Consider the following 14,194-nt stretch of genomic DNA (forward strand, 5'->3'; position numbering starts at 1 on the left):
TAATCACTTCGTCCCAAGTTAATGCAACTGCAGGTTTTTGGCACCCTTTCATCTCACATACCCAGGCACACACTCTTTCTGATAGAACTATTGATACTAATGATGCCATTATTAAATTTTTTTTGTCTTTTTTGGAAAGAGGGTACTTATTTTGGATGGTTTCTTCAGTATTTTTCTAATTCTTACAATGTCCTTTCAAGGTGGGAGCTGTCACTTCACACTGCTGCTTCTAGTAACAATCAAACCATAAAAGAGGGCCCTAAAAAGATTAGACTGGATTTCCTTGTTTTCTGTGATTTTGGGAGGGTTTTTTAAATATTATTGTCAGTTTATTTTGGTTTGAGGAATTAATATTCTAGCAATTGCAAGCATCATAAATGCCACAAACCTGATTCTGTAAGGAGAGCTGATTTACCGTAGGTTTGCATTATTAGATAATACTTGCAATCTTGTCCGCAGAAACTATTTAAACAACTCCCAGGAACAGTGTTAAAATATAGGTGGAGTTTCTGAACTCTGTTCTTGGCAGCTGTACTTTATTAGCTGCACTGTGCCAGGGTGGCACTGCTAAGCTAATATAATACTTTTACAGAAGCATTATGTATTGTGACAAGCCAAACAACCTCCAGGACTCTCACTCATCATGACTCCCATTCCAGATCTCATCCATTATATGAATGAAGTATGAAAACACTTCTCTGTTTCTCAAAGATATTAATAGACTCGTGGGAACGGTTCTGCTGTAAAAAGGGAAGTGATTAGATCTGCTTTGCATGTTCAGTCCCAAATAGGAGACCATGGCAGGGCTACCCACTTTGTCTTTAGTGGACCATTTTTTAAGAACCAATAGCGTTTTTGAAAATGAATTACTTACATACCTAAAATCAGTCGTTAATGGTACCACAGGATATATCAGTAGGTAGACAATTTGCTGACTATGTAATAATGCCTTGCATTTCTGTACTACTTTCTATCTGAAGATATCAAAGTGTTTTATAAACTATAATGAATTAAACCTCATTACCGTAAGACAGGTAAATATTGTTGTCCCCGTTTTGAAGATGATGAAACAGAGGCATAGAGAAGTCAATTAGCCAGATCAGGATCACTCTGGTAGTCCATAGAAGAGCTGAAATTAGAATAGAGGGTTCCTGACTCTCAGTTTGTGCTGTAGCCACAAAGCCATCTTTCATATATTAAGCCCTGGAGACAGTTGGTAATCTGCAGGTGGGATCACTGAATAAAGTTGCCATCAGGGATGCTAATAGGCTAGCATTCCAATTCTGTTCCTTTGTATTCTCCTGCCTTCTAGAACCAGTATTTCAAACAATTGTGTTACAGCAGTGGAATGGCCCAATCCTGAAGTACAAAGTGATGAGCAATTATTTAAATAGATAGACACTGAAGGGTATTTGAAAGATACATGTGGACGCTAGCAAGAAGGGGGCACTTGCATTGCTGCCTGTCTCTGTGATTGATTGCTAATTATCAGCACTAAGAAATTCCCAACTGCGTGCATGGGAGACTCTCACTATCTTTAGTGCCAGGCATTAATGATAATGATGCAGATTTTGGCACAAAGCTGTCAATTTGTACTTTGAGGAACTACCATGCAGAATTTGCTCCCCACAAAGGAGGAGCGAACCATATGCTGTAATGGCCCCTAATTGGTTTTAAGGACTGGGAAGAATGCTACTGTACTATAGAAGCATGTAGCTGGGGGGTGGGGGTGGGGGCGGGAAATGACTCTGGAAGCAGGGTTACTTTAAAGTTAGGGGCATATTTTATCACAGAGTCTGAAACATTCTTACGTATTCTGGGCCAGATCCTCAGCTGGTGCAAATGGATGTAACTTAATTGAAGTCAGTGGAGCTATGTCAATTTACACTTGCGGAGGATCTGGCCTTCTATATCAAAGTGTTGTCTTCTTACTGAAACTCTTGTCTGGCATATTTTTCTTGATTTTTAAACTTCTCCAAGGCCAGCAATAGATTTTTTGGACCCTTGGAACATTTGAAATCTCTTTCCTCCCTTCTCCAGGCTATTTCCCACATCTTTGATATTCTCAGACCCAGAGCAATTTCTTTTCCTGGTAACACATTTACTTCTCAAAATTGACCTGATCCCCAGCAGTGTCATTTGTTTACCAAAGGCAACTCTTCTCACTGCTTGTTCCAGTTTTCTTTTTTCTCCACAGAAAATAAATATGGGCCAGAGTGTCCCCCCGACATTGTTTGTCTCAACATCCCTCTTTTATTGGAGCAAATTATCGCTCTTTTGCTGGCTTAAAGGTTGTGGCAGTGTTGAACATTAAATAAGATCTTGCTCTATCCAATTGTACAGTGAAATTCAAGGCTGATTTCTTACCTGCAATGTTTGGCCAAGATCCTAGAAAACATGGTGGCACATCTTGAAGGTAATGTTCTGTAAGCTCAATTGAAGTCTGCCCTAGTCAGGGTCATTAATGATGCATAAATCATAATGGATAGAAGTGTCCTATCCTTCTTGGTGTTTTAAGATCCAGCAGTGTCCTTTGGCATGTTGGGTCATCAGATCCAGTTGAACTAGCTGAAGAACAGGTTGGCTATGACAGTTTTATTATAGTAATATGACAGTATGTAATAAACTGCATATTGGTCATACCCCATTGGTTAGTCTCAGTCTCTTGAGAATTCTACTTGTCACTTTTCATGTATTTATTTCTTTTTTTTTGTAGAGCCATTTCTCTGGTGCTCATCATGGTAGCATCTAGTGCAGAGGTGGGCAAATTACGGCCTGCGGGCCACATCCAGCCTGTGGGACCCTGAGCTCCCGGCCCGGGAGGCTAGCCCCCGGCCCCTCCCCTACTGTTCCCTCTCCCCCGCAGCCTCAGCTCACTGTGCCGCCAGCACAATGCTCTGGGCGGTGGGGCTGCGAGCTCCTGCTGGGCAGTGCAGCTGCAGAGCCCGGCCTGACCTGGCGCTCTGTGCGGCGCGGTGGCATGGCTGGCTCCAGCCAGGCAGCGCGGCTGCCTCTCCTGATGCTCTGGGCAGTGTGGCTGTAACGCCGCCAGCCACCGGTGCTCCAGGCAGCGCGGTAAGGGGGCAGGGAGCGGGGGAGTTGGATAGAGGGCAGGGGAGTTCTGGGTGGCGGCAGGGGGTGGGGGTGTGGATAGGAGTCGGGGCAGTCAGAGAGTAGGGAACAGGGGGGTTGAATGGGGGCAGAGGTCCTGGGTGGGGCCAGTCAAGAAGGAGGGGGCATTGGATGGGGCGGTGGGGGGCAGGCTGGGGCAGGGGTTCCGGCGGTGATCAGGGGACAGGGAGCAAAAGGGGTGGATGGGGCAGGAGTCCCAGGGGGGACCATCAGGAGGCGAGAAGCGGGGGGGTTGGATAGGCCGTGGTGGCTGGGGCACGCCTGGCTGTTTCGGGAGACACAGGCTTCGCTAACCGGCCCTCCATACAATTTCGGAAACCGGATGTGGCCCTCAGGCCAAAAACTTTGCCCGCCCCTGATCTAGTGGCTGGAACACTTGTGGAGTTTCCCAGGGGTCTGCTCTAGCTGTGATACTTTTCATGCTGCTTTGTGGGCCCGTAGAGTCAGGTTTAGAACAAGAATAGTTTAGATTATCACTGCTATGCAGATGACACCAGTTATACATTTTCAATTTCCAGACATGGAAATTAATGTACTATACAGTGTGAAAGGGACTGTCTTACTGAGCAAAACAGCAAGTTGCAAGCAAAAATCTGGATAAGATTAAACCTTAGCAAAGTGAAATTATACAGATCTGTTGAGGTTGAAAGCATGAAGAGTGGACATTTTGCTAGCCTTCCCAGTCTGTGATGGGAAGATGTTTCAGAAGGTCAGTCTGTCACATAGCCTCGACATGGTCCTTGATCAGAGTCTAACACTGAAGTTCCTGAATGGAGCCTGATTCTCCATTCTCTTGCAGTCTTGGTTATCACTTGTAGCTCTTCAAAGTGGGGATAAAATGCTACCAGAATGCAAGGTGCTGGTGAAACAGGCTCTAGAGGGTCAGCAGTAGTCAGAGCTGCTCTATTTCCTTTGAATCAATTTAATAATATTGCCAGACTGCACCTCTTTCTCTGGCACCCTGACCTGATATCCATAATGCATGTCTTTGTAACCCTGAGGTTGGATTCCTGCAATGCATTCAATGTTCTTCTGTCTAAGAGTCACGTATGGCTGATGCAGAATACAGCAGCATGACTATTATTAATGGTCAGTACTGTGTGGCTGTCTGAACTGCCTGTGCATTGGTGTGAACTAGGGTTAAGATTTTGTTTTTACATTTAAGGCTGCATCTATGTTATGAGGTAGGGGTGAGATTCCTAGCTCACGTAGACACACACTAGCTCTCATCTGAGCTAGTGTGCTAAAAATAGTGGTATAACCACAGTAGCATGGGCAGCGGCAGCACCATGCTGGCTGCCTTGAATACAAACTTGCCTCAACCCTTGGGTAGGTACCTGGGGCTGTTAGCCACAGCTTCTGCTACCACAGCTACGCTGCTATATATAGTGTGCTAGCTCAGATGAGAGCTAGTGTGAGAATGTCTGCTTGACCTGGGAATCACACCTCTAGCTCATAGTGTAGACGTAGTCTAAGTACCTTACTGAGCTTTTGGCGCCCTCTATAGAGTAATGTCTTGCTTTCTTAGGCCAATCAGAGTGGGTATTCTCATCGCAGGGCTTTGTACGGGTAGTTACTACCCATATTTTTGCTTAAATAAAATGCTTAAAATAAAAATACCATTTCCAACATGCAATAATTGACTTTAAGACATAAATCCATATACTTTTGTGTGTGTTGTTTGCCACAAGGATTAAAATGCATGTCTATGTTTTATTTTGACTGCATGGTCTAGCATGTTTAAACAAGAGAAGTTCAAAATAGCATTCATTGAACCATATCCATGGTTGATGGTTTTTAAAAAGAAAGTAAAAAGAAACATGCAAGAATTTTTATACTGAACCATCAAAGTCCAATGAACACTTTTCAAAAACATGGTGCATTCACAGTCCTGGAGATAGTAGGGGGATAGAAGATTATCTCAGTATCAGTTGAAATAGAAAAACATTTGTGTCGTTTAATTTTTTTTAGCATATTGGCTACCATTATAGCGGCAAATATAGATTTCCAGATGTTTGTAAAGAGTTCAAGAGTTATATTTTATACGTATGGCTGTAATAATGATTTCTATTCAACAGCCTAGAAAAAACATTTTATGTCACAACAAGAAAGAAATATTACTGCTTTTTATCCCTCATCCCCTTTCTAGGAATTCTGAGTACTTTAATCAATGCCAAACAAAAATGATGGGCTAGAAATTAAAACCACAGCCCCCAGAGGCAGGACATAAATGTGCAGATGTTCTGTGATGTTGAAGAAGCTTGTCAGACAGACACTGACAATGATTTTCTGAGAAGGACTAAGAATCTATTAACGTAGGACTCTCTCAGAACACTGGCTTCCTTAACCACTCTGTCAGAAAAAGCATTTGTCTTTTCACATTTCCTAAAAGAACTGTCACATTGTGAGTTACTTTGTTCTCACCATTTCATTAACAAGGCTAGTAACTAGAATCTATTACTCTAAGGAAATAAAGTGAGAAACGCCCATCTCTGATTTACTGGACCTATCACATGTGCACACTACTGATTGGTCCCCAAGTAGTGAACAAACTTCAGGAGTCCTCTTCCAGTCAGGCTTATTATTTCAAGTATTTATGTGTCTCTGACCACTGCTCTATAAATGGGTGTGCTGAAAAATTTGTGTTTCCCAAATTTAACCAATTAAACAAGGAGATATTACAATTAATGGTAAAAGCAACAACTGGTGAGTTTTTAAAGGCACTCACTGCGTCTGGGTACATGTCTGGACATGATAATAAACACCTTAGCACAGAAAAGGGATTGTATACTCTCCTTTACTAGTCTCTGCTGCACTAGACTATCTCTGTTAGTGTACAATTTCTGCCTCTGAAAGGGGATCCCTGACTGGAATTCTTTGGCAAATATAAATAAATTCCAGCTGCTCTCGCTTCATTCACTGCATTTTATTTATTGTTTTACTCAAAACACACAAGGCCAGATTTCCTATGTGGTCTGTTTCCTTTCTGCCCCCAGGCAGTATAAAGGGGCTAGATATTGAGATGAGAATTCTCCCAGTGCGGGGAGTGCTCAGTTATCATAAAGTCAATGGAACCAGCTCCTATGCCCAGTTCTGGGTAGGAGACATGCCAAGAGGCAGGAAGGCAGTGCTTAATTTGTGCCAGGGCTGAGCAGTTCACATCCCCAGCACCTCTGGGCTTGCCAAGTCAGTTATGAAAGTAAAATAATTACTTGAGCGCCGGCACCTAATTGCTTGAGCCCCGGCACCTTTTTCATTACAAATTAAGCACTGTAGGAAGGGGACATATTAGGGGTGGGAGGGAACATGGGTACAGTGCTGCTATGCCAGTTCATATCAGGCAGATGGTCCTTTGTGGACCTTTAACAGATGGCCTAAGTGAGAGCAGCCTAAGTGAGAGCAGTGGGGCTGGGGCCAGGAGCTCCACAGAACAGAGAATCAGAGAGCTATAACTGGCTTTCTGACTGCCTTTCCTCTTTCCTACACTGAGTTGATCTCAATTTAGGAAAGAACCTTACCCATAAATTTCTTGTCTCAAAAGACTTGGCTCAGGTATCAGATCCTTTCTTTCTGGGTGGAATTAGTGGATGAAAAGAAAGCACAAGATGTAGTATATTTGAATTGTAATTAATTATTTGAGACAAAATATCTCTCAAAATTAATTCATATTAGCTTGGATAAGGAGACTATGATAAGACCAGATATGGATTGAAGGATGTAAGCAAGGGTAATGATAAACAGTGGTGTTCTGAGCTGGGAGAATATGATTACTGGGGTGCCAGGGTGTTTGGCTTGGGCTCATTTAATATCCGTATTAATGGTCTGAAAGAGGAAGTGAACAGCCATTTAATTCAGTTTGCATTTGATACTAAATTAGGAGTTGCTGCAGACACCAGTGAGGGCAGAGAAATAAATCAAAGGCATCTGGAAACATGGGCAGTAAATAACAAAATGAGATTCAGTTTGAAAAAATGCAAGCTAATATCTGTGGAGGGAAACCATCCAAAATGCACCTATTTGGTGAGAGAATCCTGAAAGCAGTCATTCTGAAAGTGGTATAAGGGTATTAATGGGCAAAAAATGACATGAGTTTCAAATATGATATTACAGCCAAAAAGTCAGTGTAATTTAGCTCTACATATGCAGGAGGAGTGCACCAAGGAATAGCAAGGAAATGGTCCCTCTTTATGTGGCTGTGGTGAGAACACACCTGCAATACTGTGTTCAGTTTGGGGCTTCCTATTATCAGAAAGATACAGACAAATTGGAAAGAGTTCAGAAAAGAGCCGTAAAAATGATCCAGCACCTTGAGGAAGTATTGACTTATGAGGAAAGATCAGAGAAGCTATATATGTATAACTTGGCTGAGAGATGGCTGCAAGGGGACAGAATAACAGTCTGCAAATATTTGAAGAGTATAAATACCAAGGGGGGAGGAGAATGGTTTAAGGTGATCACTATGAGTAATGAGTTTAAATAATAAACAGCAACAATAAGTTAGGAGGACAAATTTAGACTGAATAGCAGGAAAATCTTATAGCAGTGAGATCTGTTAGGCTGCAGAGTAGTTTCCCATGGGATGAGGTGAAAGCTCCATTCATATGAGTCACGTAAAACCAGGCTGGACAAATCACTAGAAAATGTACTGTACTGCAGGGAAGCTTCCATTGCCTGGGGAATGGGTTGGATGACTTAATAGGTCATTTCCATCTCAGATGTTTATGGCTGTCTGATACTTTAATATGTGTAGTCAATTAGTGAAAAGAATATATTTTCCTGTTGTCTGTGGGTCCATAATTTAGTGACCCAATCCTGCAAAAACTTACGGACGTGCTTAACTTTTAAGAATGTAAGTCATCCTATTGACTGCTCACATGTTTAAGCATACGCTTAAGTGTTTGAGGGATCACAGCCTCAGATCTAGCAGAGTTCTGTGTAAATATAGCTGTGCATATAGCTAACTAAATCATCTCTATTTAACTAATATGTGGAAAGAATACAAAAGAGTGGTGTCAGCAGAAAGCCCCAAAGAGAGGTTACTCTATGGGGGTTTTTTTAGTTGACTGGTGACAAGTACTATGGAGTACATGCCATACTAACTGTTAATCTTTGCCATCTTGCTGCTTTCCCCTCTGAGATAATGAGTATTCAGTAGACATTGTGAGACTATTTTCTATATTCCATTTTTTTTTCTAAAATTTGATATTTTTGAACGGTCTGATTTGAGATGTACTCTTAAAACTTCTGTTAAATATGAAAAGGGCAACTGGAAATGAAAATATGATCCTTTTCTCATAGAAAGAAGAAATGCTAGTGGCATATTAGTATGGAACTAACATTCAGTTTGGGTATTTTTCCCATTAAAAGAAAGTTATTTTCAACCCATCTGACCACTTATTTTTAAAAACAGCAAAGCCCAGGTTGCCAATATTCAGACAGCTGTGAGCTAGGCCCCCTAAAAATAGCAGAAAGTGCAACTGGTTTTTTTGTTTGTTTGTTTTATGTTGTTTATTTGTTTTTCTTTCCCCCTTGGTGGGTTGTGCGTCGGGCTGGCAGCACTGTCGTGCCGCAGCCCAGTAGCAGAACCTCAGGAGTCTCCAGCAAGAGGTCAAGTAGCAGCAGCTCCAGTGAATCCGAGAGCAGTTCAGAATCTGACTCAGAGAGTGAAAGCAGTTCGAGTGAGAGTGACGGCAGCAAGCCCTCTCATTACTCCAGCCCAGAGGTAAGGACTCCTGTGCTTTATGATTCAGGGTGGCAGCTGAGATATTCCACCCACTCGGGCCCTTAGCTAGCCAAGAAACATAGGGAGGCTGTGGGGAGGCCAAAAAAAAATGGAATGGGGGAGGCCCAGGGATCCCCTGCCCTTGGGTCATTCTGAAATGCATTCCTCAACAAAAGCATACACAAAAAGATATGCCAACTAGGGAAATGTGATCTAGATTAAATTACTATAAGGTGGATACATAACTGATTTAAAGACTGTATTCAAAGAGTAGTTATCAATGTTTCACTGGCAAACTGGGAGAATTTATCTATTGAGATCCCACAGGGGTCTGGTACTAGTCAATATTTTCATTAATGACTTGGATAATAAAGTCAAGATTATGCTTATGAAATTTGTGGATGACACCATGCTGGGAGAGGTTCCAAGCATTTCGGAGGATGGGGTTAGAATTCAAAACAACCTTGACAAATTGGAGCATTGGTCTAAAATCAACAAGATGAGATTCAATAGGACAAAATTCAGAGTACTACACTTGGGAAGGAAAAAGCAAATACACAACTACAGAATGGGGAATAATTAGCTAGGGTGTAGTTCTGCTGAAAAAGTATGTGATAGCTGTAGAAGATCACAAATTGAATATGAGCCAACAGTGTGATGCAGATGCAAAAAGGCTAATATTCTGGAACGTATTGCCAGGCACGTGGCGTGTAGTAATTGTGCCTCTCTACTCGGCACTGGTGGGGTTTCAACTGGAGTTCTGTGTCCAGTTCTGCATACTACACTTTAGGAAAGATGTGTACAAACTGGAGAGAGTCCAGAGAAAAGCAAAAAAAAAAAAAAAAAAACTGAAAAAAGATTTAGAAAACCTAAGGGAAAGTTAAAAAACAGGGCATGTTTAGTCTTGAGAAAAGAACAGTGCGGGGGGAGATATGATAACAGTCTTTAAATATGTTAAGGGCAGTTATAAAGAGGACTGTGATCAATTGTTCTCCATGTCCACTGAAGGTAGGACAAGAAGTAATTGTCTAAATCTGCAACAAGGGAGATTTAAATAGATATTAGGCAAAGCTTTCTAACTATAAGGATAGTTAAGCACTGGAACAGGCTTCCAGGAGAGGTTGTGGAATCCCCCTCAGTGAAGGTTTTTAAGAACAGGTTAGACAAACACCAGTCAGGAATGGTCTAGGTATATTTGCTCCTGCCTCCGTGCAGAAGGCTTGGCAGGATAACCTATTAAGGCTATAAATAACCTTACATATTCCCCAGACTCTCACATACATAGACACACAAATATACGTAAAAAGTATTCAAAAATCCAGCATCAAGACTGTAAACACACCCAAACCCCAGACAGGTAAATCCCCTTTACCATACGACACTGGATCATGACAACCATGTCTCACAATCATAAAAAATTACATTCCCTTTTTAAAAAAATCAAAAACACGGTATGTATGTTATGTAACATTTTGGCACCAAATATAAAAGTACCAAAAGCATACTGTAGTGTGTCTCCCTTGTTTTTGTTGTTCTTTCTTTACTCAACAATTTTCTTGCCTTCTCTCTGCCTCTCAGTATTTTTCAGATTCACTTTCAGTTAATTTTTCATTTCTCCTTTCCCCTCCCCCAAATCTATTCCTCCAGCCTTCCCTTTTCTTTTCTCTTTCTCTACATTCCTGGGCACTCCTTGCCCCTCTCCCTCTCTTTACTGTCCTATTTCCTCCTCTCCCCATTGTTCTCCTTCCACTCAAGGTCTCACCCTTTCCCTGCAGATTCTGTCCTCTTTCTCCAGTTCCCCACTGCAGACATCTGCCTTTATGTCTCAATCTTTTCCTTCCATATGGAGTCTCAACAAACGTACAAATTGGGAGGGAGGAGGCAAGAAAAGGAGAAGGGGATTGCTAGTGTGTCTTTGTCAATGTGTATGTAGAAGTGATCTCTCCAAGAACAATTTGACCTGGTCGTTCCAGCAGGGCATCAGGTCTATTAATCCATATGGGACATTGATTGGAATTTCATATGGAGATCTGTAGACTACAAGTCATTTTAGGTTATTTTTTGTCCCCCACCTCAAATATCATAGGCACATATTCAAAGGTTTTTTATTTCTGGACTGGGGCATCTTCTGTGCTTAGAGGGAAAGAGGATTGCTGCTCCACCTCCTCTTTTATTTTTCTAGCTCATTTTGGGATCTTTGTGTATGGAGTAAGCTGAGGTAGAATAGGGTCAGAGGTAGCATCCAACCAGGTTTCAGTGACGCAGGTCAGTTCAGAAGTCTCATCCAATATAAAATTGTGAGTGGGGCTATGTGACAGAGTGCTAGGTACAAAGGCCTGAGTCAGCACTCTTCACAGCAGCCCCAATCAGGCAAAGCAGATTAGAGCTGACTATGCAAGTCTGTGCCTAATTTGGGGGCGGGGCAAGGCAGAGAGGCCAGTTAAACCCTCAGCCAAGAGCCCACAAATAGGCATAGGAAAGAAGAGCACAGTGTGGGGAAGCAGGCAGTAAGAGGGAAAGAGACATCGCTCCCCTCTGCTTGGGAAAGGTCTTAGGTATACTGTGAAGGTGGTGGGATGCAACTGTAAATAAACTGCAAAGGGTGTTGAACCAGCAAAAGGGTCTCCATGTAATTTGTGGAATGAGACAGAGGCTGGACCAAGGTGGCCCTTTTACAAGCTAGTTTTGTACACTGCCAAACATGCACTCATCATCCAGAGCAGTGTTTCCCAAACTTGGGATGCCGCTTGTTCAGGGAAAGCCCCTGGCAGGCCGGGCCGGTTTAGTAACCTGCCGTGTCTTCAGGTTCAGCCGATCGCGACTCCCACTGGCCGCAGTTCGCTGTTCCAGGCCAATGGGGGCTGCGGGAAGCGGTGGCCGGTACGTCTCTCGGCCTGCGCTGCTTCCTACTGCCCCTATTGGCCTGCAGCGGCAAACCGTGGCCAGTGGGAACCGCGATCGGCCCAGCCCGCCAGTGGCTTTCCCTGAACAAGCGGCGTCCCAAGTTGGAGAAACACTGGTCTAGAAGCTGAGGCTGTTATCCTCTCTCCCTCTCTCTATGGAGGCCATGAATGAGGGTGCTGGTAGAGGGGTTGACTTCATGTGCTTAGTTGAAGGACTGATGCTATGTGTGGCATCCTTGATTGAGGTCTGTTCATTCCAATGACATTTGGGTTTAGGATGGTGAGGGATAACTGGATCTGAAGTCCTTTGAAGGGGCTGAACTTCCTACTCGCCGAATTCTAGGAGTCTGGCACTGTTGTGTTTTCCTCCAATAAGTTAGCATGGTGGTCTCTGTAAGGCAGGAATTGGTTAGAAGACTGCAGGAGTAATAGATTGGGGTGTGTGTGGTGTAGGAGAGACAATTGTAATTGGTTGGTTGGCTGTTTTGGGGACGGAAGGGCAGGTGCCCTGGTGCCATCTATTTGAGGCTTTAAGCTACTAGCATGTAGTTTCCAGTTATCACTCCAGCCCTCCCACAAGATTTCTTATCCCCACCCCTGGTGGATCTTCCTGCTTCACAGCTTCTCACTTTCAGTGGCTCCTCCACCCCGCCCCCATAGATTTCCCCTTTATCTCCTACCCCACTCACCCTTTGGAGAGCATTCTCTGTTTTTCATCCTCCCCCCGCCTCCCACCCCGGTCACTGGAAATTTAAGCAAGGTGAAAGGGTGTCAAGGCAGCCTCCTCCTGAGCCTCCTCCAATTCCCACTGTGCAGTGTGAGCCTGTGTATGTATCCTGACTCTTTAAATCTGTAAGTAGGAATAGGGGCTGAGAAGGTTTGCAGTAGCATTAGGGATAATACAGTTGTACTAACATTCCTTGTTCAGTGTTAGAAGAAAATCTGTGAGCCTTTATCATTGTCGCATGATCTGCTGCTATGAAGCATGGGTTGGAAGAGGAGCTGCGGGGGCAGAAGTGGCGAAGCAGCTGCATGGGACAGAGACACAGTGGCTGCTACAACACAGCTGCCTCTAGTGACAACACCACAAAATACATGGATTTCTCTGCCCTGCTTTGCACTGAACCAGGCCCAGCTACTTCGAAAGGCTGTGAAGACTAAATGTCCCGTTCTGCTTCTCTGTACTGTCTAACGTACACCGGTTTTCTTCTTTTCAAGTGTACCCATAAGTGTTTTTCTGTGACACTGTCATCCCAGGAGGTAATATTGGGTCTAAGGCCCTGGTCAGCATCTGTCAAAGCTAACAAGATTTGCAGGGCTCTGCCCTCCCCGCATCAGCAGAGTCAACATACTGACCTTGCAAGGAGCACTGTGGTTTTGGGCACTGGTGGCTGAAGAGCTCCCTGTATATTCTTGGTGTTCCCTCCGATCTTATATATCAGTGTCATTGACACACGTCTCTTCTGCTTCGTCTACACCACAGCTACGGTGGTGATTCCCAGCTCACCTCCACGTAGTGCCGCTAGCTCTCTTCTGAGCTAGCACGAGTATAAATAGTCGCGTAGCTGCAATGCCACAGGGAGCGGCCGCACTGAGGGTGAACGCACCTGAACCCCTGTGGGTACGTCCTCAGCCTGGCTAAGCCTTGCCACCGCTGCCTGTGCTACTGCAGCTACACTACGATTTAGCCTCACGCTAGCTCTCAGTGAGCTAGTGCCCGCATATGTAGGTACGCAAGCTGGGAATCACCACCTCTCGCTCATGGCATACGTGGAGTCTTTATATTAAGTACATAAAAAGAGTGTATATATCTAGGTAGACTGACCTGTTCGATTTAACTCTTTTTTAATCTTTTTGACCGTTTTGTTTTTCAAACAGTTTTCAGCTTCCACAGGCTCCTGGAGAAGCCCCAGTTGTATTTTCTGGTTGGCATACTGCAAGTTAAAGATGAGTTTTGCCACCAAACTAACTTTGGAGATGTCCTTTACTTTTGGTAGTGGGACACATTGTTTTTTAGCTTCCACACGCCTGACTTCATTAGGCAAACTTTCTCAGGTTCCAGGACTGAAACCCTGGCCCCATTGTAGTCAATGGCAAAACTCACCAGGGCAAGGACCATCTCTCATTATGTGTACGTATAGTGCCTAGCATAAGAGGGCCCCTGATCTCAATAGGGGCTTCTCGATAAGCAGTATGGTAATGCAAATGATAAATAAGAACAACAGAGAGTGGCTTCACTTCTTAAAAGAAAAGGGCACCATGGGGCATAGGGCCTACTATTCTGCCAAGTCTCTAAGTCCCTCTTTCCAGTAGTAAGAGCAGGAGACACCATAGTTTTCACAGAGCCCAACCCCCCCCCCACCCAATCCCTTCCGGAGAACATGCACTGGAGGCTTCCCCAGATCTATGTCCCTTGTGCCTCCAGTTATACTTTGTA

At 43.7% G+C, this 14,194-nt stretch overlaps 1 protein-coding gene across 1 annotated transcript in view; it reads left to right on the top strand.

Annotated features, from left to right (window-relative positions):
* AFF3 (ALF transcription elongation factor 3) overlaps nucleotides 1-14,194 on the top strand; it is a 465,059-nt gene that overhangs the window by 396,923 nt on the left and 53,942 nt on the right. Inside the window, exon 11 of the mRNA XM_077810373.1 lies at nucleotides 8,689-8,854. Coding sequence (XP_077666499.1) covers nucleotides 8,689-8,854 — 166 coding nt within the window. The remainder of the gene's footprint in view (nucleotides 1-8,688; nucleotides 8,855-14,194) is intronic.

The sequence above is a fragment of the Eretmochelys imbricata genome, chromosome 1, assembly GCF_965152235.1.
Source record: "Eretmochelys imbricata isolate rEreImb1 chromosome 1, rEreImb1.hap1, whole genome shotgun sequence".
Classification (NCBI taxonomy): domain Eukaryota; kingdom Metazoa; phylum Chordata; order Testudines; family Cheloniidae; genus Eretmochelys; species Eretmochelys imbricata.